This window comes from Cydia splendana, chromosome 2 (assembly GCF_910591565.1).
Source record: "Cydia splendana chromosome 2, ilCydSple1.2, whole genome shotgun sequence".
Classification (NCBI taxonomy): Eukaryota; Metazoa; Arthropoda; class Insecta; order Lepidoptera; family Tortricidae; genus Cydia; species Cydia splendana.
Genome location: NC_085961.1, coordinates 28,725,913 through 28,753,115, shown reverse-complemented (window position 1 = coordinate 28,753,115; position 27,203 = coordinate 28,725,913). Strand labels below are relative to the sequence as shown.

The 27,203-nt window shown below is 36.6% G+C and overlaps 2 protein-coding genes and 1 non-coding gene across 4 annotated transcripts; 2 read left to right on the top strand and 1 right to left on the bottom strand.

The window, feature by feature from the left end:
- Positions 1-319: 319 nt before the first annotated feature.
- Positions 320-11,220, top strand: LOC134806105 (lipid storage droplets surface-binding protein 2). Its single transcript, XM_063779380.1, has 6 exons — positions 320-488; positions 1,098-1,224; positions 1,896-2,128; positions 7,738-7,927; positions 10,143-10,271; positions 10,773-11,220. Exons 2-6 carry the CDS (start codon positions 1,098-1,100, stop codon positions 11,012-11,014), a joined length of 921 nt encoding a protein of 306 aa, XP_063635450.1. The 5' UTR covers positions 320-488; the 3' UTR covers positions 11,015-11,220.
- Positions 11,221-12,744: 1,524 nt separating this feature from the next.
- Trnap-ggg (transfer RNA proline (anticodon GGG)) lies at positions 12,745-12,820 on the top strand. The gene has a single exon. It is a non-coding gene; the product is annotated as a tRNA-Pro (tRNA).
- Positions 12,821-12,941: 121 nt separating this feature from the next.
- Positions 12,942-26,767, bottom strand: LOC134806109 (AP-1 complex subunit sigma-2). Of its 2 annotated transcripts, none has more exons than XM_063779385.1 (5): positions 26,605-26,762; positions 26,319-26,497; positions 26,119-26,227; positions 25,407-25,544; positions 12,942-13,108 (listed from the first exon to the last, which is right to left on the bottom strand). In XM_063779385.1, the coding sequence occupies exons 1-5, from the start codon at positions 26,605-26,607 to the stop codon at positions 13,064-13,066; spliced, it is 474 nt and encodes a 157-aa protein (XP_063635455.1). In that variant the 5' UTR covers positions 26,608-26,762; the 3' UTR covers positions 12,942-13,063. The 2 variants fall into 2 exon arrangements, with proteins under 2 accessions (XP_063635455.1, XP_063635456.1); XM_063779386.1 differs by lacking the exon at positions 12,942-13,108 and adding an exon at positions 20,069-20,189 and having other exon boundaries at positions 26,605-26,767.
- Positions 26,768-27,203: the final 436 nt, after the last annotated feature.

Below are 27,203 nucleotides of genomic sequence, written 5' to 3'. Positions count from 1 at the left end.
AATGGAATATTCAAGAAATGTATCGCTTGGTTAAGCTAATAAAAACAAAAGAGGCGAGGGCCGCCGAGTAGTTTTTTGTTCATTTTGTTGTGCAACTTCGCAATAGATGGATAGGATATGTTTAGGTAATCTAACGGTGAAGTCTGCACCATCATCTGAATAGGCTTGGGCCAATAATTTCGTTAATTTCACGACTATTACGTGTTTTGTTCGGACCAACTACGTGGCTTGTAGCACACAGTCATCCGTCGACCAAAGTCCATCGCGCGGTATCGGCCAATGAGGATTTTACTTCGGTTATAATACCGCCGGCTGCAATAGGAGCGTCATTCTGTGAAGTGCTAAGAGAAGAGACAGTTGTGTTAACATTTTTCGAAGTATTTTAAATATTTCTAGTGATTTTTACGAGAAGACAACGTGTATTTTTAAAAGTTTACGCATTATTCTTATTGTGTATTTTATAGAAGAGGAAAATAAGGAATTTTAAGGTACTTTTTTACCCAACTTTAGTTTACGAATTACTCGTTCGACACGGTCAATTTAGAACGTAGCGTTGTGAAATCAAGTCAATGTGACCCTTCCATCCTATCTACCACACTTAGAACATTATAACATGTCCAATTTGTATTGCTACAACTTCAGAAACAAATTTAACATTTTATAAGACAAATTAGATCTACCTTCTTTATTAAAAAACGAATAAGGTGTTCGGTGTTCAATCATTGTTCAATGCAATTCCTTTTCCAGTATACTTTTGAGTTAAAACCTTGTTAGGATTTTACATTAGAATATCTAAGAATATTATACTTATTAATTCTTGTTCTGTTCAACTAAAATAGTCCAGACATTAGGGTGATGTTCAGGTTACCTGGCTTTAAATGTAACTAGTGACCCGCCCCGGCTTCGCACGGGTTTATAATTTATACACCTAAACCTTCCTCAAGAATCACTCTATTGATAGGTGTAAACCGCATGAAAATCCATTCAGTAGTTTTTGAGTTTATCGAGAACATACACACAGACAGACGCAGCGGGGGACTTTGTTTTATAAGGTGTAGTGATGTTGTTTACTGATACCTTTTGATGTACTGATTCAGATGGCTACAGAAGTGAGCACAGCTCCGATGGCGTTGCCGCAGCTACAGAGTGTACAGAAGGCCATGGCCATCCCCACGGTGGGGGCAGCCGTTGGGCAGGTCGGAGCGCTATACACCAGAGTTAAGGGTAAGAGATCCAAAAGATCTTTTCTTGCGAGTTGCATATATAGGTACACAAAATATAGGAAACTCTTTTCTAATGTGTGATTCAGTATGGTGCAAAAAACTTATAATTCATTCTCACCGTTAAGATAAGTCAGAAGAACGGTCTATGTCATTATCATAGTCCATTTCATATTTGAAATTAAAATTAAAGTTTTTGCTTTGCTTAAAGCTACTGGTGAAATGTTCTCTGAGAGTTTTATCCTTTCGTTGCAAAAGCGATGAATTCTTTTGTTTAATCGCTTAGTGTAGGAAATAAGACAAATACCATGGAAGCTTAAAAGCAAATACTTGGCACCATTCATCATAGCAATATAAAAAAAAACTAGTTGCTAAAAACCACTGAATGAAACAACACAAAATTGCCCAAGCAAGGCTTGAGGCAAAAGGTATAAATAAACTTCACAAAAAAATATGTCATTCCATTAAAAAAAATTAAGATGGTTCATAATTCATAACTTGTTTATGCTAATAAGTAATAATTGAAAATGTTCTCGAGAAAGTTGGAATATTTCCGGAAATTCCTTAAGAAAGGAATTCTCAGAAACGAGAACGTTCTCATCGGCACATCACTAGTGGAGTCTTTCTAATAAGTTTTTTGTTGGTACTGTAATAAAATGATTCCATTGTCCCCAGACGCACACAGCCTGTTAGAATGGGCACTCTCCACAGCAGAAGCTGGCGTCACCCTCGCAGCCCACACAGCAGCCCCATTCGTGTCAGCACCCCTCGCCGTTGGAGACGCCAAAGTTGCCGGCTACATTGATGCCCTCGAGAAGAAAGTACCCCTAGTCAACGAACAGCCACAGGTCATTGTGGAAACGACGAAGAAGGCTGTGCTATCAAAAATCTCACCACATGTCAATAAGGTTTGTAATGACTTCTTTACTTTGTTGTCTCAATGAGTCACTGCAACCCCTCTGGTGTTGCAGGTGTCCATGGGCTACGGTATTTGCTTACCATTTGCCTCCTATATCATAATAAACGAATATAGGGATGTCTCCTGTACTTAAAATAAATTATTTCAAACCGTGCACGAAATAAAGCACCAGATAATTATTAGAAAAACATAGATAGCAGCTATTTTTAAACACAATTTGTATTTAATAAATCGGATTGAAATATAAAAAGTAGGTGAGTTTACCGTGACGTCACTATATTCGTTTTCATATAAATTCCATATTAGCAAATCGTTTTGACAGTTCTAAAAAAGAAGCTGATTTGACTAGTAGGCTAGTAGGAATGTAGCCTATTGGACTGAAACCGGTCAGATTTTATCATTCGTTTATTTAATGTTTGTGTTTTTATATTTTATGTGTATTACTTACAAATACTAAAAAGACCGAAAATTTCCCTTGTATAATTTTCGCAATTTTGGAAACTTTCCAACGGCACGTCAGGAATCCATACTAATATTATAAATGCGAAAATGTGTCTGTCTGTTTATACCTCTTCACACTTACCGCTGACAAACCGATTTAGTTAAAATTTGGTATAGAGATAGTTTGAGTCCCAGGGAAGGACATAGGCATAGGATAGATATTATCCCGGAAATCATCCCTTAAAAGAGTGAAAAGTGGGGTGAAATAGATAATTGAATGATTTCCATTATTAATAGTTGTCTCTCAAATAACGATCACGGAGCACGGAGCAAAGCCTCGGACAGACAGACAGACATGGCGAAACTATAAGGGTTTCTAGGTGACTATTACGAAACCCTAAAAAGGAGACTGAAGAAAAAATAAGCTACCCAAATTACGAATTCTACGCAGACGAAGTCGCGAGCAGAAGCTAGTCTAGGGCATAAATAAGGTAAACACTATACAGTATGGTATGCATTGCTATACATTTTTGAGTGAGTCAACATAGATACCTACTCCAGATGTTAGTAATATTTTTGGCAGATCTGAGATCAGTTCTTAATTTAGCATAAACCACATTGATTTCGCATAATGGGTCATAAAAATATAAGAACATTGGTTTGTGCACGATTTTCACAGCCAGGTGGCAAAACGGCAATCAATTTGGCCTATTCTCCATACATACCCGGCTTGACCCTTTAAAAGGCCATATATGTACTAGGTACCTACTATAAAACGTTGTACGATACACGTGCGGATATATAGATACCTAATTCGCAACTCGTGTCGACAACAATTCATCCGGTCGTGTTTTAATTTATCGCCACTCGTTGCGAACTCGTGTTAATTTTAATTCGAGCTTCAATTCATACTCATTTATATTTTTTAGGGTTCCGTAGTTGACTAGGAACCCTTACCTATAGTTTCGCCATGTCCGTCTGTCTGTCTGTGGCTTTGCCAGTGGGGAGACTCTCCTGACTTCGGGCAAACTCGGCTCCGTTCGGCTCAGCATTGCTCCGAGCAATTATTAGGGTTGGCACCACTTGACGTCCTTTTGCGTGCATGACCACAGATAAGATAATGACTTCAATTTTGACATCCCTGAATAGCCGAAAGGGATAGTGCCATACATTAGAAAGGGACAGCATGATTCGTCCCTGAATCGCTGTCAAACTTCGGTTTTGTAGGAAGTGTCCTTTCTGTACGGTAGTACTATTATTTATTCTATGGCTTTGCTCCGTGATCGTTAGTGCTAGAAAGCGGCAATTTTTTGTTTATCGCTCTTAATACACAACGTACAGTCAACTGTAAAAATATGGGTGTACAAATCATCTCAAAAATATGTCCCATAATTTTTATGTCAGTGAATTAAGAACTATGGGACATATTTTTGAGTAAGTTGTCTACACCCATATTTTTACAGTTGATTGTACCTACTAATAATATTACACTGTCATTACATGACATGCTGTGTGCATGACCTCATCTCAGGCGCCGGTGCCGATACCTATACAATATATTTTCTTTCATACACAATATCTCTGGTTACATTGATTGTCTGGAGGACAATGACACGGCCACTGATATCAACATCCGGATCCGACAGAAACGGAGGCACAATAACAGATAACATTCAAACTATTCAAGGTGGCGTAATAATATTCAATAATGATTTAACATAACTATTGATATTACAATTTGAACCTTGTAACTGAGACAGTAGAGTTATTATTTATATGGCCATCAATATGCCTACCAGATATAACTTTGGAATCTTAATTAATAGGGAATGTTACGCAAAACTCTGCGTAGGGGGCGCCACTACCACTATCCATCACAATCTGGGGGTCTACCGCGAAACAAGAAATTCGAAATTTCTCTCTATCACTCTTGTATATTCGAGATATAAAGAGGCAGATAACTAAATTTCGATTTTCGTGTTTCCCAGTAGGCCCTTGTTAACAAACCGCTGTCATATTTTATTGTCTGTGAAAACTTGTCAAAAACAATTTAAGGCACAGTATGTATACAGTGTGTGTCTGACCATGGGGCTTTAAATCCAGGGCTCGATTCTACTCGCTAAACTGAGCTACTTTTACTATGGCACCAACCCCGAATTCCCGAATTTTTTTTTACTTTTTCATACATTTTGGCTGATCAGATCGACGTTTTCTATGGAAAAGCCAAAAATTTTTCCCCGATTTGAGGGTTGCTCCCATAGTAAAAGTAGCTTAGTTTAGCGAGTAAAATCAAGCCCTGGATTTAAAGCCCCATGGTCAGACACACCATGTATGTATAACCTTATACTTAGGGAATTCATAATTATTCATATCATTGTATTTAAAATGATATGCATGCAATCTTATGATTGAACTGAAACCGGATTAGCAACAACATTTCGATATTATTTATCTGCACCTACGTCGGATGATAAAAGTCCTTTGCTAGATATCATAATCTTCAAGATAATGCAATGCGTCTCGAAAACAATTCCCTTATTGCGTCATAACTATGTAAATATACATAGGTACCTACGAACATATGTACGGAATATCATTTGATGTTTACCACTAGCTTTTCGGTGAAGGAAAACATCGTGAGGAAACCTGCATACACTTGCGAAGAAATTCAAAAGGTGATGTGAAGTCCCCAATCCGCATTGGGCTGGCGTAGGGACTATAGCCCAAGCCCTCTCGCGCATGAGAGGAGGCCTGTGCCGAGCAGTGGGACGTTTATAGGCTAAATTATTATTTAGGTACCTACGAAAGAGAAAAATCGGCATTCAATAAGCATTATGCCTTACATGCGTGAAAAACAATCTTTCTGAAACACCACCTTCCCAATCTACAAATGAACTGAATAATACAACTAAGCTACTAAAGTTTAGCATGTGAATATTTCTCTAAGAACAAATTAAATTACTTTCTATGAAAATATTTTAATTTGTGTTATTTCGGTTTGTGAATATTTCGTTGACGAACTAGGAAACAAATTATATCAAATATTTTGATATGTGTTATTTTAAGTAGAATATCTCGTTCATAATTAAGATTTTGTTAGACAATAGGGCACACAAATTAAATATCTATTCTATAGTAAATAAGAGCAAGTATAAAGGTAACTTAGTCGAAGTTTATGTATAGGAAGTTGCGTTTCAATACGCACTGAACTTTGCCTTTTAAATTGACCTCATCAGACCGCGAGTAATAAAATGATGCACTTGATGTATAAACCGGTATAAAAAGTGTACATTCCACAGTACAAATTCAATTGTGGACCTTATGGTGGTGCAATAAAGCTCAAAATTAACAGTTATACCGAGTTACTATGCACGGTCCTTGCAAACCTATACAAACAGGAGCTTGCATACACCTACATCTCACTCTACCAGATAGCTGCCTCTCGCTGTTGCAAAATCGTGAGTACTGTTAACCCTATGACCGCCACAGACGGCTGTAGACGTCATCGGAAAGTCTTGCCAAGGACGGCCGCAGCCGTATGCAATAGGGACTTACGCAGGACTATGTCAAGTTTAATTTCGCTTAAATAATCGCGATCGCCTGGCGGCATATTCCTAAGCCGTCTGCAGTCTGGCGTTCAAAGGGTTAAGTAACTGTTATGGACGCGCAGACTGGACTTGCCAGTTCGGGCGCATAAATATGCACCCGGCCCTTGATTACCTTGATAAATGGGGAATAATAATAGGCACATAACCGGTCGGTTACTATATTACCGATGAATTACAGTAGATAGAACAGTCGAGACGATTATCCTTAGATGCCCGCGAGGGATTTGGACTGTGTCATTTGCCCTCCCACTCCCACCGTCCAAGGGATGGAATTTATGAAGATCGGCTAGTTTGCCTTAAAGAGGTAATAAAGAGAGATATATGTATAGACAAGCGGACAGAGTTAATAATTGATCGAGCGAAAGCAAAGGTGTCCCAGCTTGGGCAAAAATTATTTCGCATGTCCGGATGTTCTCGTCAGGTCGCATTTCACGACCGATTCTCCTGACTTGACCTATGATTAGGTCGCCAATTTTCTGATGAATTTGACATACCATTAGGGATGAATCATTAATATTATTATGGATGCGGGTTGCAGTTAAACCTAGTATACAACTATACACCTATTTAGCTAGAATGACTACATTTTTAATCAATCACCTTTCCTAGCAATGTGATAAATTATAATATTAAAAACTTTCGCGTTTTGAACACATATTAACTCGAAACGTCGGTAAATAAAGGTAAAATAAATTCGCGATAGACCCGTCTATAAATGTGAAAAATTATCATACAATAGACGCCAAACGTGTTTCAATAATTAATTGTTAAATTATGTTTCCTCAATACCTACCTGCGTAAGCACGAAATACTAGGCATTCAAACTAAACAGCAATTGCTGAACATGAACAAATATTTGATTATTTAATAACTTTCATAAGTGCACACTCTATCTGTGGACGTCATCAGACGATAACACCTTTCTAAATGATGTCATGGCACGCTTTTGTCCGAGAAATGCTTACGTAGGTAGTGTTTTTACCTGATTTGTATACAATACACAAAGCAATATTCTTTCGTATGGAAGGCTTAGGTATGCTATTTTATTTTATACACGGTGGCCAAAAAATAAGTGCATTTCCGTTGCCAGGGACGTTTTGGGATTATACTCAGCAACTTTTACTATGGGACCAACACCGAAATCACGAAAAAAAATTACCCTCCCATAGAAAATGGACCAGCCAAAATGTATGAAATAGCCAAATTTTTATTAACGGGCATGCACTTATTTTTTGGCCACCCTGTATATATTATTGTATTATTGTGAAATGAAACAGCTCGACTCCTAGTCTTGGCTCACTTAACAAATTACTAAGGTTAGGAGGGAGAAGCACTGGAGAAAATAAAACGAATGTATAAAAAAAAAATACTTACCTAGAAGGACTCTTTCTCTTGCTAGTCTTGCTCCAAGCAAAAAAAACTTTCTCTTACACCACCTGACCTTATCATGAATAGTAGTTATCGAATTGCTATTATAGCGTCTAAACTTTAGACATATAGACCAATTTTCTCTTTTTTATATCTAAAATTTGTTTATTTTTGTCACCAGGTTGTCGGCTGCCGCGTCGCCGCCGAGCAACGCGTGAAGTCACTCAAGGAGCTCTCCTGGGCCAAAGCCAACGCTCTGCTCAACACAGCTTATGGCCAGAAGGCGCTCATAAGCGTAGACAGTGGAGCCACCTACGCCATGCAATTGTTGGACCACTACTTACCCCCTGTAGGACCTCAGGAAGAATCTGGTGAGTACCGCAAGGATCTACTGTATGAAGTCACTCAAGCTCTCCAGGGTCAAAAGCCAACTTTGTCAATACAGCTTAGGCGCTCATTATCGTAGACAGTGGCGCCACCTACGCTGTGCATTTGTTGGACCATTTGACACTAGGCAAGAAACAATTTCAATCAATATATACACAACCAGGCGTGACTCACTCCGCGATTTCGTCGCTTTGCAACAAGTACATCAATTCCACACCAATTTTGGTGGCTAAGCCATAAGCCGCGCGTGGCGCTGTCGCCACCTAGCGGCCATATCTGTCCTGATCGTAACAGACGCGTTTTATTAGAGAGTGAGTCTTCTGTACCTAGTACTATTATTTATTCTGTGACACAACAATAACAATATGAAAGCCGTTATCCAACGGCATGATAGCAACGCAGCAATTTCATGACATCCGGAGTACCGTCGTCCACACTGTTAACTGAAAATATACCTTATTGGAAAGACATAAGGTACACTTTTGTTGCTGTTAGTGCCCTGATAACAGAAAACTGTTATAAATACACATAACACAATCAATGAAAATTTTGGCCGAGAGTTCACCAGGCTCAATTAAGATAATTACGTTAATTTATAAATAACTTATTACTTAACCGCAAGACGTTAATTAAGTGATCAATAATACCAATAACAACACTAACTGACCTTTATTAGACCCTTATGTCTTTGAAAATAAATGTGCCGTTTTCTATGAAAAGGGACCTTATTGTCGATGGCGCTTACGCTATTATTAACGATGCTCCGAAATAAATACAATGCTGAGCGACGCTGTGCGGCGTAAGCGCCATCGACAATAAGGTCCCTTTTCATAGATAATGTCCCAAATCCCAAATAAAGTTAGTTAAATATCAGTTAACAGAGTGGATGGTAGACCTTATATCTTTATAATTAGGTTTACGATTGGTTGGCAACACCGTAATAACACGTTTGTAAGCGGTGGTTTAATAATATCCAATAGTAGTTTATGTGACTACTACATAATGAAAGTCATTAAAATATGAGTGGGTTTATGAATATGCCTAATTTTGTACAGTTACATACACTCTAAGATGTGTTCACTTGTTCAGCAACCGCATGTTACGACTGCCATTTGCTCAAAAAATTTAATGTTAATGAAATTTGTTTAAATAAATAACTAAATAGTATCGTTAACACTTTCGCAACCAGGCAAAATTTCAAACAATACCCCAGAAACCGACAGTACTCGCTAGTCGGGCAACGACGTGCAACTCAATGCCGCACGCCGCGAACCCGCTAGTCGGGCAAGCGGCGGACGCTCAGGGCTGTGCCAAGTAACTTTCGTATAAGTACGTGGATAAAATTAAATCTGCTGTCTCATCTGTTTAGGCTCCCCGTTTTGTTCTTCTCCTAATTCTAACTCCTATTGATACATACCCGTGTATGCAATTTCACGTAACCAACTAATAAGAATTTTTATTTTGTAATCGCATTAGGTAAAGTAAATAAAAATACAAAGTGAAGTAATAAAATATAATAATCAACTGTACCAACTTTTCGACCACATAATAATCAGAAGACTTACAATTTTTTCTGTTAGTGGCAGTGGCAGCCCTGAGGTAGTGAAGATGCAATGCTTGCCCGCCTGTCGGGCACTTCGGCGTCGCGTGTAGGTTTTATAGCTCTTGCCCGACTAGCGGGTATGCCGGCATCTGAGTAAAGTTTACGAGTGCCCGAGAGTCGGGTACGCGGTGTCGAATGTGTTAACTGATAGCTTACGAGTCTTACCACGAGCCGAAAAGTATGAGCTTATAATAAGTATGCTAGTTTTTAAGGTATTTATCTATGGGCAAGCTATGGGCCAATAGTTGCCTGAATATAAATATTTTCATTTCATTTAGGCGAGGCTCGTTAATCCAAACACTAAAACATTCTAACCTACAAACAGCATACAAATGTTAAAATACTGACAACAAATTCAACAGCATCTTGAGAAACGTCACTATCCTATAAAACAAAGTCCCCCGCCGCGTCTGTATGTTTATGTGTATGTATGTTCGCGATAAACTTAAAAACTACTGAACGGATTTTCATGCGGTTTTCACCAATCAATATAGTGATTCTTGAGGACGGTTTAGGTGTGTAATTTTAAGGTTAAGGTTAAGGTTTTCTGTAACCCGTGCGTCGCTAGTTTATTAATAATAATGTCTTTGGTTCAGTTGAAATAGTGGCAGCAACCAACGACCCTGCGCTGCACACGGTACAGACGGTGGGCCGGCTCAGCGCCGTCGCGGCTCGCAGGGTGTGGGCCAACCTGGCCTACAAGGTCAACGAACTCAGGCAATCTGGTAGGTGGTGGGTAGGTGGAATCTACTGTTCTTAAGGGGCCCACAGATTACCAATTCGCCGGACGATACAGCCTGTCAGTTAGTCACAAAAGGTGACAGTTCCGAACAACTGACAGGCTGATATCGTCCGGCGAACTGGTAATTTGTGGGCCCCTGCTGTGGGTTCAGCCAGCAGTTTTTGAATAATTTGAATTTGAATTTTTTAGGTCATAATACGGTTACCAAAAAATATAAATAGCAATCTTGACATAGCTGTCGGAAAAAATAAATATATTTATGTAGGTATTTTTGTCAGTATTGAACATATTTTAGTGGTAACTACTGATAAAAACAATTTCTACTATGTTTAATATCTGTCTGTTTTCCTTGACTTAACGATATTTTTGCTACCACGAGTTTCAATGTTAGGCTCTGCATAAATAAGCTATCAACGTGGTATCTCTCTCAAAAGATATTTTATCATGGTAACAATAGACAATAACAATATTATATTGTTTCCAGGTATAGACTTCGATGTGACTCGCTACCTTAAAGCTTTGCTAGCTGCTCTCCATCTGGCTTCAGTCACCAACCTGCTGCACCAAAAAGAGGCAGCCAAAGAGGAGCAACCGACCAGCCCCGCAGAGCCCAAGACTTTGGAAGCCCCCCCGGAGACCCACCAAACTGCCCCCACCACCGCCAACAAGGTCAAGTCGACTCCTGAAGGCAAATCCGCAAACCATTCCAAAAATAAATCTAACTAACCAACTTATTTAAGATGCTACAATGTCGATATACTGGTTTTATCTACATTGTTATAGCTGTAAGGAAAGCACTATTTTATAATTTTAATTGTATTTAAAGTGGCTATAATTATACACCGCCTAGCGTTTTGATAATGATATTGAATTGTAATGCTTTTTAATATTTGGAAAATGTATTTACAATAAAACGATTTGTATTTTATAAACTTTTTTATTTTGTAGTATACTTGGATAGCACTAGATGCGTAGTCTAGGAATCTAGGATACAGTTCTTATAGTGGTTTAGGCCCAAGATTCGATTACATGGGTTAAAGAGATATGAGACTTGATATGGAATGTAATCCGATCAATGAGAAACTTCTGAATGTAAATAGTTTGTTGGGCTACCACGATTTAGTAAAGAAAAATTAACTTATTTACCCCTCAGAAGTTCCTTATCGCGTGTTATGAAAATAGTACCTACAATTTAGTCAGCCTCGTTCTAAATGCTTAGAGCCGTCGGTAAATATCGAAGGATCCGTTTTTGGGGCATACACAATTCGAGTAACGTTATGAAAATATAATATTTGTTTTGGCACGAACCCCAGTTAAACAATTAAAACGGAAAGTGCGAGAATTAGTCAAAAATACTATTTCTTCATATAAATAAACTGGATCTAGAAACATCCGCATCATAGACCAATCGTATTAAATACTTAGGTACATTACGCAAAGATTTCAATATTATATCTTCTAGCTGCAATCATATATGGTATATGTCGTAAAGTGAAGACCTCTTATAACACTAATAAATATAAAGTCGATATCAACAAATTCTAACAGTCAACTCATTATCCTTCCGAATTTACCCTTTGAACGCCAAGAATCCACATAGGCGTCGTAAAGTCGTGCCCGTGGCGCCATGAACGCTTGTGCTGTTATGGCATATGTTGTCAAAGTTTCCAGTAAGAAGTCTATATTTGCTAGCATAATGCCAGAGATATTAGCAATTGGCGTGTGCATGACGTTCTTGAGTTTGACGGCGTTCAAAAGGTTAAAATAAATCTAATGGAGCCTTGAATTTTAATACATACTCGTATAGCCATTTCATAATTAAAATATCTATCTTAAAATAAAATTAAGTACATTGCTGCTTGATTACTAAAACTAGGTGCTTTAAATGCAAGCTCCCATAACTTAAATACGTATAAGCCAAACCTACAAGTAAATATAACTAGAATTAAAATTAACAGTTGAGATGACCTTTGAATCATACCTAGAATTTTTAACCTTTTCGCCGCCACGTCAATAAAGTGTCATCAACGCCTTGCCACAATATTGCACGTAAACAACCAATAACATAACAAGTCGTGGCGTGTGGGGCACGAAATTTACTGACTTTATATCAAGTCAATGGCGGCGAAAATTAACATTGATCGTTATTAAGTTTTGCTTAGTTTTACAAATACAGAGGTCACCTGAATTGCTGGTGAGGATACACGTAGAACATACTGGATGGTAAACCAGGTTTATGACAAAGTTTAATAAGATTAGTAAATGCGACATCTAATACGATAAGACAAAAAACTTATATTTGTAGATGAGAAATTTCAAGAATATTTTGTAAATCTGGTTTTGGCAAATATATTTTGATAGTATTTTTTAAATCTCGCAGAGATGTGCCTCCCTAAGGCGTGTAAACTAAAAGGAAGGAATGGAAAGATTCGCACGCTCCGGAGCGTGTGTTTAGAGCTTCGGTAGCTCAGTTGGCTCAGAGCGATCGGACGGGGTTCCGATAGGTCGCAAGTTCGAGTCTTGCCCGAAGCGGTGAATATGTCTATTTTTCCTTTAACATAAAAAATGTGCCAATTTTATTAGAAACTTAAAAACATAGATGGCGTGTCAAAGCGCCCAGTAATCGGAGCTATCTTCACAATACATTTTTACAGTTGTTTTCTTTCAGATTATGTATTTAAGTTTAACATGTCATTTACAATATATAACTAACCAATCCATTACTGACTAAAACCCGGCGATGTTCTACGCAGCATCCGTCCTGGTCACGCAGTCCTAGCCCAGCCCGTGGTCCTCGAAGAAGCCCTGAGGGGTCTCCTCCTGCAACAAGGGTCATCACTGAGCCAGGGTCGCTCGTGGCCGTGTTAGACCGAGCCATCGCTTTTCGGCGTACATCATATACAGACTTCAAAAGTTTGGGACAACCCTAAGAATAGTGAAATGACTGTTTAAGTTACTGAAAAGTCCTTTGAACTATGAAACTGACTGAAAACAGACAGTGGCGGAAAGTAGGCCCGGGCCTAGGGCGGCAAGATATAAGGGGCGCCAAATTGTGACAAAAAATTCACTGATGATAATAAGAAATAACTCAAAATGTAGTCAATATGATGGGTGCTGAGCTGCTGAGAAAGGGGCGGCTACAGGGCCTGGGGCCTAGGGCGGCAGACTACAAATCCGCCACTGAAAACAGACCAGGTGACAGACAGACACAGATGAACGCAATGAAATTTAAGGGTTCCCTTATTTGCCACTTACCAGCCATTGGCTACGGAACCCTAATAGAAGAAATAAGATCTTAATGTTGACAAAAGTCCAAGATAAATATAGACTTGCCTTCGTCGAACCGATGATTAGTTTGAAATTTGGTAAAGTATTACCTATAAGTACAATAGTCAGATACCATCATGAAACTCGAATGTGGGATAATTGGGAGTACTCTGAATGCAAAGTAGCTATAGATGTATATATATATATGTACGGAAAGTTTCCAAAAAGTTGCAAAAGTTGTCGGAAAATTTTACAAGAAATAAAGGAAGTTTTCATTTTGTAAGGAAATATTTGTTCCCCTTAGGAAGTTGTGACAAGTTTCTGAAATCTTGCACGTGCAATTTTACGCAATATTGCAAACTTTCCGACGACACTTCTGTGTGTAAAACAATTCTTACCTACTCGTTCTTACTTATATCATTAACAACTTACCTTTAAAAAACTATTGAGATATTAGTAGAAAAGATGATATCAATACAAAAAGAGATTATAACTTCAAAGTTTCGATACCTATAATTATTAAAAGTGAATCCCTCATTTTTATATCAAATTCAAAACATCATGTTATTTGAAAATCGGAACTTCCAAGCCCGCTCTCCCCTATTCGCAACTATTTTTAAAATTATCAATAAAAATCCTAGTATAGGTAAAATATTTATTAGAAGGGAATACAAATACAAAAATAACAAACGTTTTCATCGATGTCTCGAGTGTACAGTCGACGTCAAAGATATGTTTACACTTTTGCACCTTACTCCTTTGTAATAAGGCGAAAAGTGTAAACATATCTTTGACGTCGACTGTACCTAAATCAAAATAAATGGAAAACCATTAGGGTTTAGATACTTATCTAATGGATGCCTACATTATACTTAAGATTAAGGACAAAAAGTTATACAAGTATGTAAAGTCGAGTTTATAAATATGTATACATTTCTTCACCTTAATCCATTGCAATAAGGTAAAAAAATTTATACATATTTATGAACTCGACTGTAGAGATTTAGGAAATTTCGATTATTAATATTGATTTTATTTTTTTATTTGGACAGGTCACATCTATATAATTGTTATGAAATCCAGCACTGGTTTTTTGAAACGAAACCTAACCTAGCTTTCTAAAAGCTATGTAGACACCTTTTTATTACCTAACTCTTTTTTGTGGCACAACTAGTAATCAAAAAACATGTACAAAAAGTATACCTATAATGTCAACGAAAAATAATTCTCTTTAATAGGGCAATTCGCCAATAACTGGCCACCCTAAACTAAAAATGAATTCGCTTCACCTATAAAAATAATTCATTTCAGTATAAGATAGCTAGTTATTGAAGGGTGGCCAGTTATTGAAACCTTATACTAAAATGAATTCTGTTTATAGTTTGAATAGAATATATTTTTAGTTTAGGGTGGCCAGTAATTGACGATTTACCCTACCTAGTCTAAATAAAATAAACACAAAACGTAAAACAACAAGATAAAAATAAGTCAAGTTTGGTAAGTGACTACAAGTCGTTACTACATATGAAAATAACAAGAATTTAAATGATTAATAAAATCTATTGGTCCATTATTTTACTTTTAAATATTTAAATTTCATTTCATTTAACTACCAATTCAATTAGTAACATTTAGTATCAATTAATCGGTTCGATTACATACTTACCAATCAGAATTATTTAAAGTTAACTATGTACTGGAATTATAACTCTATCGTCTCACCCCAGTAAAAAAATTGATATACAATGTATATTGATTGATATGCAAAATTGCAAATACACTGGGAAATTACTAGAATTTGGAATGAAATAAATATTTTGACATGTCATTTAGTCATTCATGTAGGTTTTCATCAGACCCTCTCAAAGTTCACTCTTCTTTATCTAATCGTGATTGGTCAATCTGACAGCCAAGATTACCCATGTCACAAATGAGATCAACCAATCACAAGCGAGATTATCGATCTCACTAGTGACACGGTGTGCTCAGTAGGGCACAACACCACAACTATGAATAATATTAGTCATTTACATTTTATACTGTACCACATTTTTAAATATGTCAAATGGTTGCATGTAAAAATGAACAATTTTGTTTTATTACCTATTTAAAAGCTTAGCATGAAGTTTTTATACATTTACTGGGAGAATATTTACGAAAATTCTATGACCATAAAAAATAGTAACAAAATAAATAAAAAAAATCAACAATTTGATTATGATTAGTCGGCTTTCCACCGCCGCACGCTTAAATTAAGTTATTTCTACATACATGGCAAGATACATTATTACCACCGTTTTTCAAAATAAAATTGTGCAAAGACACAATTTATAAAGAAACATAAATTACAACCCAATTGTCTCGCCAAGTATGTACAGAAAGTTTTTAGTTAGGCAAGGTTTATCAAATGCTTTAGAAATGACTTGATACTAATATAGCACAATTCCGTGAACCGTGAATCAATGTGTTGCTCTAAAGTCTAAACAAAAAAAAAGATGAATAAATATCGCGCCACAGAACTGATCGATTTAAAATTTCAAAATAAAGCGATTGACAATCCTTTGATTCCGGTAGCAGTGGCGTAACTATACAGCAAAGTGGGCTAAATGCCACGGGCGCTTGGCCCGAGAGGGGCCCTAATTTGACCGAGAGGCTGTGAGGCCTGTGAACAATGACCTAATTCGATGAATTTGCCCCAAGCTTCAGTTGGTATAGCTGCACCACTGCTTGATTCGCTCTCCAATAATAAAGGCGCGCAGCAAACAGTTTTAGTCTTTGGCAATCCAATGGTGACGGAAGAATCTGGAAATTTCTGGAGGCCCTCAGAGCAGCCCCACCTCCCGCAGCGCCGCGTCCACCGTCTCGTCCTAACACAAGCTGAATAAAGCAAAGGCGAATCCAACGCACCACGAAATCAAATAGGTACTATAAAAATGGGTCAAGTCAAAAATAACCACGCTACTAATTTTTTACTTTTCTTTTTTTATTATGCGCATAAAATATTTTTTTTAGATGTTTCGGATGAATTGGTGTAGTTTTCTTAGATTTTAACTGCGGACTGCACATTTTATACAGATCGCATTGGCTTAAAAATTAGTCTAGTAGTCTTAACTGTTTGCAGAGATCTATTCCTTTTTCCAGATTCACTCACTTGATCATTAACATAATCATTAAATAAAATATAAATAAAATAACATAATTTTTTGTAGAAGAATACCAATAATGTGAATAATTATAGAAAAAAATATGGCATTTTAGTACTGAATATTAAATGCGGTAAGCTTATGGTATACCACCACCATCATTTAATTAGGGTAATAACAATTTGAAAACAGATAAATATTCCAACATCTGAGTATACATAAATACGTAAAATACAATAATAGAAAATGCAAAATTTAGCGACTTTAAATGCAAATGCAAAGGTATATCATAACAGTATCATTCACCAATGAACATGCTTGTTTAATACATAACAATTCCTGCAAATTAAAAGAAGAGTAGATGTCACTTGATTATACATAGATGCATGCTGTACAAGCGCAAAAGAGATGTAGGGTAAATCATCAATTACTGGTCAAGTGGCCACCGGGTAATAACTGGCCACCAGAAATTAATAATGAATTCTATTCATCTATAGTTTAGGGTGGCCAATTACTAAAAGGTGGCCAGTTATTAACGAATTAACCTATATTCGCTAAAGACACCGCTGGTCTTGAGGATACGCGTATCAATGGGTTCTAAGCATCTAACGACATCTAATGATCTTTTAATTTAAGCAGCTGATTGCTCAGATCGTTGTTAACCACCACACCACCACCATCAGGTCTGAGGGTCCACGGCGAACACGGAAAAACATATATTTCAAGCTCTGTCACTCGAATTTCGATGTTCGTGGTAGACCCCTTAGGACAGGAATGTCCGTAGCATGAGTTTAGTTTATGTATAGTGCATAAATGTAGCAAGTCACTCAGTCAACCTAATATCGGGCAACTGGTGAGTAGCTGCTTGCCCTAAGTACACACGTTCAAAACAGTATTCAATTTCAGTTGCATTAATAGGAAGTATAAAAGAGAACGATGATTTCTTCCCATTCAGTAAGTCTTTATTTACACCTACTGTACAATCGCCCAACTAGGTATATTCCAAAAGCCCCAAGAGTTCTAAACTAACTTGAATATCTTCGTTCAGGTGTGACTTGACTATTATTTAAACGTCGTAGTCCCAGGGTAAAATATTTATATTTACATAAATGGAAGAAAAAACTCAGACAACACCAGAAAAAGAATTGGAAACTATGGTCTACATATTCATAACGTAATTATAGTATGAATTTTCTCAAATGATTTTTATATACTATGGAATAATATGAGCGCTCACCTACATTGAGGTGGTCAATCGTCCTGCATTACCAAAACATGTTACATAGACTTGAACCTTAAAACCACCGCGATACAGCAGCTTTTTAAACGACGTCGTTGCTTTGCCACGCGCTCAAAACGGGAGCCCACCGCTCGCACAAAAGAAACAATGGCTTTTGTTTCACAGATTAGGGTCTTAGGCGTAAAAGTCATTTGAGAAAATTCATACTATAATTACGTTATGAATATGTAGACCATAATAGTTGTAGTCCTGGACTATAGTTGCGTGGTTTTACAGTACTTATTAGAGAGAAATGGAAACTTAAGTTACGGCTGGCTTTCCCTGTGTCTAACCAACTCATGCTACGGCAGAGGTTAGGTGCATGCAAGAAAACAGAGTTTTAGTTGAAACCAATGTATTTCGACATCCCATTACAGCAAATGCATGAACAGCGAGAATATATGACACTGTTTTACTGAGAGATACAGACAGACGAACAAGCAGCAATGATAAATCACACTTAAATTACAAATGACTGAGATGCTTTAAAAAAATATTGTAAATATAAAACAGTATTTAGATTTAAACATGTATCTTACACGCCTACTGAAATAGTTCAGTTTTTTTATACTTTTAAAAATTATACTCTTTTTCTATTAGGTAATATCAAAAAAAAATATTTATATATTTGAAATATATATGTATATACACGTTATCCCAGTAGAACAGTGTACTAGAATACATTAATAATACCGATCAGATCAGCTAAACAAAACTACACAAAAATATAAAGCATACTGACATGTACAGTCGCCATCAGATATATCGGAGCGGCCAAGGTGCTCACAAATATCTGAACACGCCTCTATTGTCAAGGCGTTAAGTGCGTGTTCGGATATTTTTGAGCACCTCGGCCGCTCCGATATATCTGATGGCGACTGTACTACTTGTTCGTTACATTTATTAAATATACAGGCCCAGAACACAACAGGGAACACATAACTCACTTTAAGGTTCCCCGTATGGTGCCTATTAATTTTAACATTTTGGACTAAACGAAACGCTTCAACTTGAGCAAATGGCACAAAGTACTAATTAGTATCGTTGGATTTCTCTAAAAAGTTGCATGTCATTGGAAAAAATGTGTCTTAGGTGAGATCACAAATGAGATTAGATGAGACTGGTATCTAATATCTATACCTAATATTCTAAGTTAGATCATAAGACTCTAGTTCACATTTTCCATGTATTCTGGGACTTACAAATAAATATTTATTACACTATAAATAAGATCTAAATTCTATATTCATCTACAGAGTTATATTATTTATGAATATATGTATTGCTAATAAATTTGTATGTGTATGATGCCACTCAATGTATATGTATAAATAATAAAAAGGAAATAAACATAATAAATACCCAATTAATAATCAACATCATATAAACTTGAAATAAATAATATGTGCATGCAAAAAATGAATTCGCCTGACAGTCAAAATATTCTTGTCACTAATGAGACATGATGGCACGATTGAGATTGCATGTTCTTTAAGAGTCCGTATGCGACTTTGTGTTAATTTTACTCAACTTATTTAGCTATTTTAGAGTAACTAAGAAAATTTGTTTTCATGCATATTACAAAAGATCGTTTCAATTCGGAATAAATAAATAAGCTGTTTTTAGATGATTTTGATTATAATTCATTTTTGAATAATCAATCTTAAATCAAACGGCAAAGACGAATAGAGAAAGGATTTATATAAAAGCACCGCAAAAGTAGAGAAACCTTGTTTTTTTTATAACAGTAACTATTCATAAAGGCGACAATCTTACACGACTCATCAAAAGATCATTTTTGCAAAAACAACACTTCAAACTAGCATACAAATCACAAACTCTGTGCGTAAGATTTTTTTCAGATAGTCTACGGACTCTTAAAGCAATCGGAATAAATAGATGACAAACATGACATTGATTGAAACAGAAAATTGGTTAGTAACACAAGTCGAGACAGTCCACGTGCGTACTCGTATGCGATTTTATTTACATTGCGGACTATTGAAGTTACACAAAATTCAGCCGACCTAGCAAATACCGCAATGTAATTAAACTCGCATGCGAGTTCTCGCACCGTCTAAATCAGCTTTAATAGTCTCAACTGTCAGAAGATTGAAAATAACAAGAGAGAAGCGAAGCATGGTGGGTCTACGGAATACAGACTTAGGGGTTTGTGTCCTGCGGGTCAGTGCAACAATCCATCATTCAGGTCCTGGCATGCGTACGTACAAACAGGGTTAGGTGCAGGGTACCACCACGCATATCCGTATGTTACTTTACAAACCTCAGAAAAGTATATTGAAAAGTAGGGACGCAAAGCATTTCGTCCATTGACTCTCCTGTTCCTATACAGAATGGCTACAAAATTACTGCATTCTCGTTGCCAGGGAGGTTTTGGGATTATACTGAGAAACTTTTATTATGGAACCAACCCCGAAATCGCGAAAAAAAATTTGGCTGTTTCATACATTTTGGCTGGACCATTTTCTATGGGAGGGTAGGGAGGGTTGCTTAGTATAATCCCAAAACCATGGCAACGTGAATGCAGTTATTTTTTAGCCACCGTGTATATCGCACGCGCGTGATTAATTTATATGTCCGGCCCATGATGGCGGCGGTCAATGACACGGTGCGAGCAGGATAGCAATATAATTATGCGGTTGCGACGATGCGAGAACTCGCATTCGCATGCGAGTTTCATTACATTGCGGGTTTTGATCGGTCGGTTGAATTGGACGTAACCAATAGTCCGCAATGTAACTAAAATCGCATGCGAGTTCGCGCGCCGTCTTAATCAGCCCTAAAGGGGCCCACTGATTAACAGTCGGAATCGGCCTGTCAGTTAGAACAAAAAGTTGACAGTTCCGAACAACTGACAAGCAGATACCAATACCATCCGGCGGACTGTTAATCAGTGGGCCCCTTAACGTTCGTACTTTAGACCTTGTTCACGTGCTGCAAGGTATATGACTGAACTAGTTTTCTGACGTAACATACGTAATGTGTGGTGGATAATTCCGCGTAGTTGCCTCTTTGCCGGACTTGTAAAACAACGTACAAACAATAAGGCATTATAATTTCATCCATCGTTTTGAAAAAAAAATAAGATTCACAAAATTAAGTTAATTTTGAGGCGGTCCGACAAAGACGTAACTGAAAGTCACTCCGCCATGAAACGCAAGATTTGTACAGATGTAATGCATAATTATTAATTATTTTCCTTCGTACTTTCACGGAAACGTATGAACGTGTCTTGCTATTTCAGTCAGTCTCGGTACAAAAAGTACTGAGGTTGATTGAAGTAGCATGACAAATACGAACGTTTCCGCGAAAATACGATGGAAAATAATTATGCACTACATCTGTATGTATGTAGTTTTCGCAATATAAAATCGACTCTATAAATCTCAAATAGGCCTCGACTTAATTTCGTTACAATAAAGATTATCGACAATTATTTTTTTGGTAATGAAATAATTTATAAGTCACTTGGTGTTTAAGAATAAATTTATAAAGTTATTCTTAAACACCAAGTAACTTTGTTACTAGTACCGAACGGATTAGATTTCTGGCGTGATTGACTTGCGCGGGCTACCAAAGATTTTATAGCATTCAAACAAATATTGACAGTTTTCACAGGTATAGAAAGAAAAGCTTATATAATTCCTGCATGTTGAATAATTATTTAAAGTTTAATAAAATTGTATCATTAGCACATTAGTATTTCTCTATTTATTTTTGTATACGGAGAAGATATATTATTTTAAGTTAGATTTAAGTAATTTTAATTTATTAGGCACTATAGAAGCATTATAGTAATTAATATTATATTGCCATAACGTTGTAGGAGTGATATTGAAAATTTGAAACGAATCATCTAAAAGGTCGAAAGTAGCTTCTACGAGTATTAGCTTTTACAAAGATTTTGTTATATTATATTATAGTATTTATATGTAAGTATATAACATTTTGTAAGGTTTTCAGACGATTTGTTTCGTAAGTTTATATTATTATTGGACAATATATATATGAGATTAGAGCAGAGTAGAATTATATAATTATATATTATGAAAATTCGATATGTAGCAGTAATAGTAGTAATTTGATATGTGTGCAATAATTTAGTCAAAATTGGAATGTCTCTATTTCTCTCTGTCAATTAGAGTAAGAGATTGGGGGTGAAAAAGTCCTCTAGCGTTTCGAAAAAGGACTAAATGTGTTGTATAAGTATATGTACTAGGAAAAGGCAGTGCTCCTAAGTCCTACCTAAATATAAGTGACAGTTAACAACTACGAAAGGCACTACTGAGGCCACTGTCCTATTACTGGTCCATTTTATATTCTAATTTTAACATTTAACTTTAAACCTATTCGTTATTCTGCAAGACGGACTAGATGCAAATTTTGACTATTGAGAGTTGTTTGACAGTTAAATATTACTTTAGCACAGCTATTAAGACTTAAAGACAGCAGGGCTCCATTTTAAGGATTTATTTTTTAAAAGGTAATTGTTAAAGATTTTGTTCATTCAAGAATGTCCAGGCCGCTGCCTGAATCACATGCACTAGAATTTTAAATGTTTTATAGGAATATCACGTTATAACGGCTATTTCTTTGTACTGTTAACATTTTCCCATAAGACATATTATTATTAGTATCCTTCTGAACAGATACAAAATGTATGTCTTGAATGTTGATAGTTTTCTTTTGTTTTAAAGTGTTATTACGTGGGTCAATTTTCAAATAGGCATTTTTTGCTGTCCCACGGCTAAAACTCGAAGTCCATAGGACTAAAAGACTGGGTATGTATATATTTTCATTCAATGTATTATAAGCTTTAAAGATAATGTAGAACTGTACCTAAAATATTATTTGTTTCAAACAAAATCGCATTTGAAGTTCAAAAAACGGGGAAATTTGCCGCTTTTTTGCGTGTCCCAGTGGCGGCATAGCGCAATAAAAAAAATCATAACTTTGGATGTAGGCAACGTATTATAAATAAATTTGTATTTTTATAAAGAACATTTTCCAGAGAATTGATTAAATCATATTGGTTAATTAATGCGTTATTTAATAAAACAAGGGAAGCCTTTATCTTTGTCCCGCGCGGCACCTGTTTTGTTATGACTTACATATACCCCCTATAATCTTCTTTGTCTATTGAATAACGGTTAGATTAAATTTAAGACGCAATAGTGCGGTTAGTTGGGCATCGATTGACATCGAGTGTGGACGCGGAAACAGTTTAATTTATTTAAAAACAGGTAAGAATATCTTTCGATATATTTTGGTACGACTACAATGACATTTGTATGGACGCTTAATATGGTGGTACATAGTTGAACTAAAAATGTTTATTTTACAATAATAGTTGCAAATATAGAGTTAAAATATATAGTAAAATAAATAAGTAATTCGGTTGCATTGTGTAGGAAATATCGCATAAAAATATTATTGGCGACATGTCGCAATAATAAATACTGGCATATAAATTTTGATACGGCCATTCAATGACGAAAAAATGCCTTATACATGTCAAAAGCGCCTTACAAATGGCTAAATAGTGCCATACAAATGTCGATTTTTAAACGTCCATATCTAGCTAACTATAAAATGTAGAGAGGTGCCTCGTACAGTATATTTTTTGTTATTAAGAACCCTTCCTAAAACGATGATTATAAATCAGATTTTCCTAAAATAAAAATAGCCATACAAATGTCGAAAAAACAGCCTCTTCAAACATTTACCCATGTGTTCTGCATAACTTGAAAAACGGGACTTAAGATGCTGCAAATGAATGAAATAAACTGTCATACAACTCTAGTGGATTAACTTCTATAGTTAAAGAGGAATGTCATTTAGGACTAGTGTATAAACCATACTAATATTTTAACACTTTAAACTCTCGCGTTTTGTACACATATTTAATTACACAAACGGGTCTACCGCGATATAATTTCATTGTTTTTACCTTAAATTCCGACGTTTCAGCTGAGTTGCACCAGCTGTGGTCACGGAAAGACTGACGTACCAGCAAATGTCAACAGAGATATAAACAAAACAATACTGAACTCTGTGACCACAGCTGGTGCAAGTCAGCTGAAACATCGGAATTTAAGGTCAAAACAATGAAATTATATCGCGGTAGACCCGTTTGTGTAATTAAATATGCATACTAATATTGCAAAAATCCGAACCTAGTCTAAAAGTGGTACACATTGTAAGAGGATAGGATATGTCAGAGCTAGATATATATATGTTTTGTTTCACTCTAACATATATCCATTGTGGACATACAGCAAGATATACAGTATATAGTCTGCTTAAGATTGTTTAGTCCCAAAAACTTAACACTATTGATGTGTAATAAATGCCTTAATTTGTCAAATTATAAAGATATGTCAATAATTAAACATCAACCTTAATTATCGCAATAAAAATGAGCAAACTTAATAGAGCATTGTGGTTAATAATGTCAGTATTTTTTCTGATATGATTTTTTTTAAATCAAATGCTTTCACAATCTTATTATTGTTTCTCTAGTTCACTATTGTACTAATTACACGGAATATTTGGTCGTAATAGACCTTTTGTTTGCGCACTATGGTACTAATTGTCTAATTACAACTAAATTTTCGCCGTAATTAGTACGATTGTGAACTAGGGTGACGTTATATAGTATTTTAGCTCTGCCGGAAAGAATATTTTAATAACAAAACTTCCGTGAGACACAGACATATTTAGGCCCGCGCCGAGTCATCGGCCGCAGAAGGCTGTGGCCCGCAGTCTACGCCGGTCCGGTCCGTCAACGCAAGCTCCTGATGACACTCCTCGGTATGGAGTGAAACATGTGGAGCGTAAATTACGTAACTACGTCGAAAATTAAAGGGCCAATGTACTGTAAAACGTTACACGTGCGAATAGTTAATTCGCAATTAGTGTAGATTTAAAACATGAGCGCTGGTGGCCTAGCGGTAAGAGCGTGCGACTTTCAATCCGGAGGTCGCGGGTTCAAACCCCGGCTCGTACCAATGAGTTTTTCGGAACTTATGTACGAAATATCATTTGATATTTACCAGTTGCTTTTCGGTGAAGGAAAACATCGTGAGGAAACCGGACTAATCCCAATAAGACCTAGTTTCCCCTCTGGGTTGGAAGGTCAGATGGCAGTCGCTTTCGTAAAAACTAGTGCCTACATCAAATCATGGGATTAGTTGTCAAGCGGACCCCAGGTTCCCATGAGCCGTGGCAAAATGCCGGGATAACGCAAGTAAGAAGAGAAGAGTGTAGATTTAAAACACTGCAGTTGTGTTTTAAATTTCGCACTTGTATCGTAAATATATGTCTGTGTCTCACTTAAGTTTTGTTATTAAAATACTATCATTTGTTATGCATCCCTTCACACAAGCTCATTGTCCTGGCTACTAACCTCCTGCAGAAGATCCTGTGCAGCGATGGCCTTCAGCACATTCTTCTTGCTGGTCTCCTGCAGCTCTCCGCCAAGCACCAGCTCATCGAGGATGAAGTAGGCTTTCTCGAAGTTGAAGATTATGTCCAGCTCGCACACCTGAAGCGATCAGTTGAAATTATTAATATTTTGTATGCTACTGTAAGCCTAGCACAGGGGTGCGTGAGTATCTCGCCCACGAGATACACTACCTGTCTTTTACTAACTGTATTAATTAGAGAGGGACGGGTAGTCTATCTTGTGGGCGACATACTGTCGTGCCATTCCAGTGCTAGGCCTACTGTTAAGATTTCCTATTAGATTAGTAAAGTGGAAATGTATTTACACATATAAGCAAGCAAAATTTGTTTGATATTTTAAATAAAATAAAAGAACTATTATTCCTGTTATTTCTTTTAAATAGGTTTTTTATGCACTTGCAATTTATGGATTTCCCAATAGAAGTCTGATTAAAAATCTCTGATATTACAAATTGGTATTTTGATGAATTGATGATAAATACAATAAACTGGAGATGAAACCTCAATATTAATATAAGAATCAGTGGTGATTAAATCCTGAAATACTTAAATAAAAGTATAATTGATCCTTTCACAGCTAAACAAGCTATTGAAAGTCCATTCACAAAAAGAACGGATGTGGATGAAGTAAATGAGAGTAAAAAAATGCTTACACTGCCAAAGTATTTATCGAGAAGCTCGACATAGCGGTGGATGAGCTCCAGGGTCAGCAGCTCATTGTCCTCCTGCTCCATGGCGCAGCAGAAATACAGGGACGCGTATCTGAGGATAAGGATTTGAATGTTGATGAATGTTTTACGTCAAACCCAGATTTATTGGACAATAATGTCCCACTACTCATACATCCACATACCTCTTATATACTACTTTCACATCTTTCCACTCGAGAAAGGAGCACATTTTCGGCTTCCGCGCCAGCACTGTGGTGATAAGTTCCCGGGTAATTTTCTTCTTCAGTTTATCAGGGTGGGCCACGTACCATTTCTGTAGGCGTAACTTGCCTTGCCGACTAAATAGGAGCATAAATTGCATCTGAAAACATTCATAAATTAGTCATAGATCCTCTTAACTATTTTCTAGTTGGACACATACAGGGAATATTTCAAATTCTTAAAAAAAAGTCACACAAGGATACGTACCATCTTACTTAGTTTGCCTTTACGTTACTTCTAAAAGGTTTAAGGAATGTCTAGACGAAAACAGTAACTTATAACATCAGGATATTACAATAAATCACGCAATTAATCCAACCACCATAATATAAAGTTTTACCATAATATAAAGTTACTCAGTAAAAAATAAAATTATTTCTTCAATCTTGTTCGATCGCTTGATCGCTTGACATCATTTTTGTGACATGACATGCAGGGCTTCCATTGAAAGTTGCCAGTTCACATTTATTTTCTTTTTGATGCGTTCTAAATTGTATTTTTTTTCCGTTAGAATATCTTAAAATATTGCACACGGTGCAAGGTGTAAGGAGCCGGTAAAAGGGTTGGTGGGCTAACTGCTACCGCAGATAGTATGTTGAATCTTGAGTCACTCTTGATTCACCAGATACTCATGCAAAGGTGATAGAGAGCCAGATTAATAAGCCCTCTGCGCCTTCACTTGTTTTAGTAGCGCAAACCGCGGACGAAGACCAAAGAGTATAGTAAATATGAAGACCCATAGTAAGCTAGTAGCCTAGTGAGTATTATATTCTTTGGCTAGTAGTCACCGACGTAATGGCATCAAA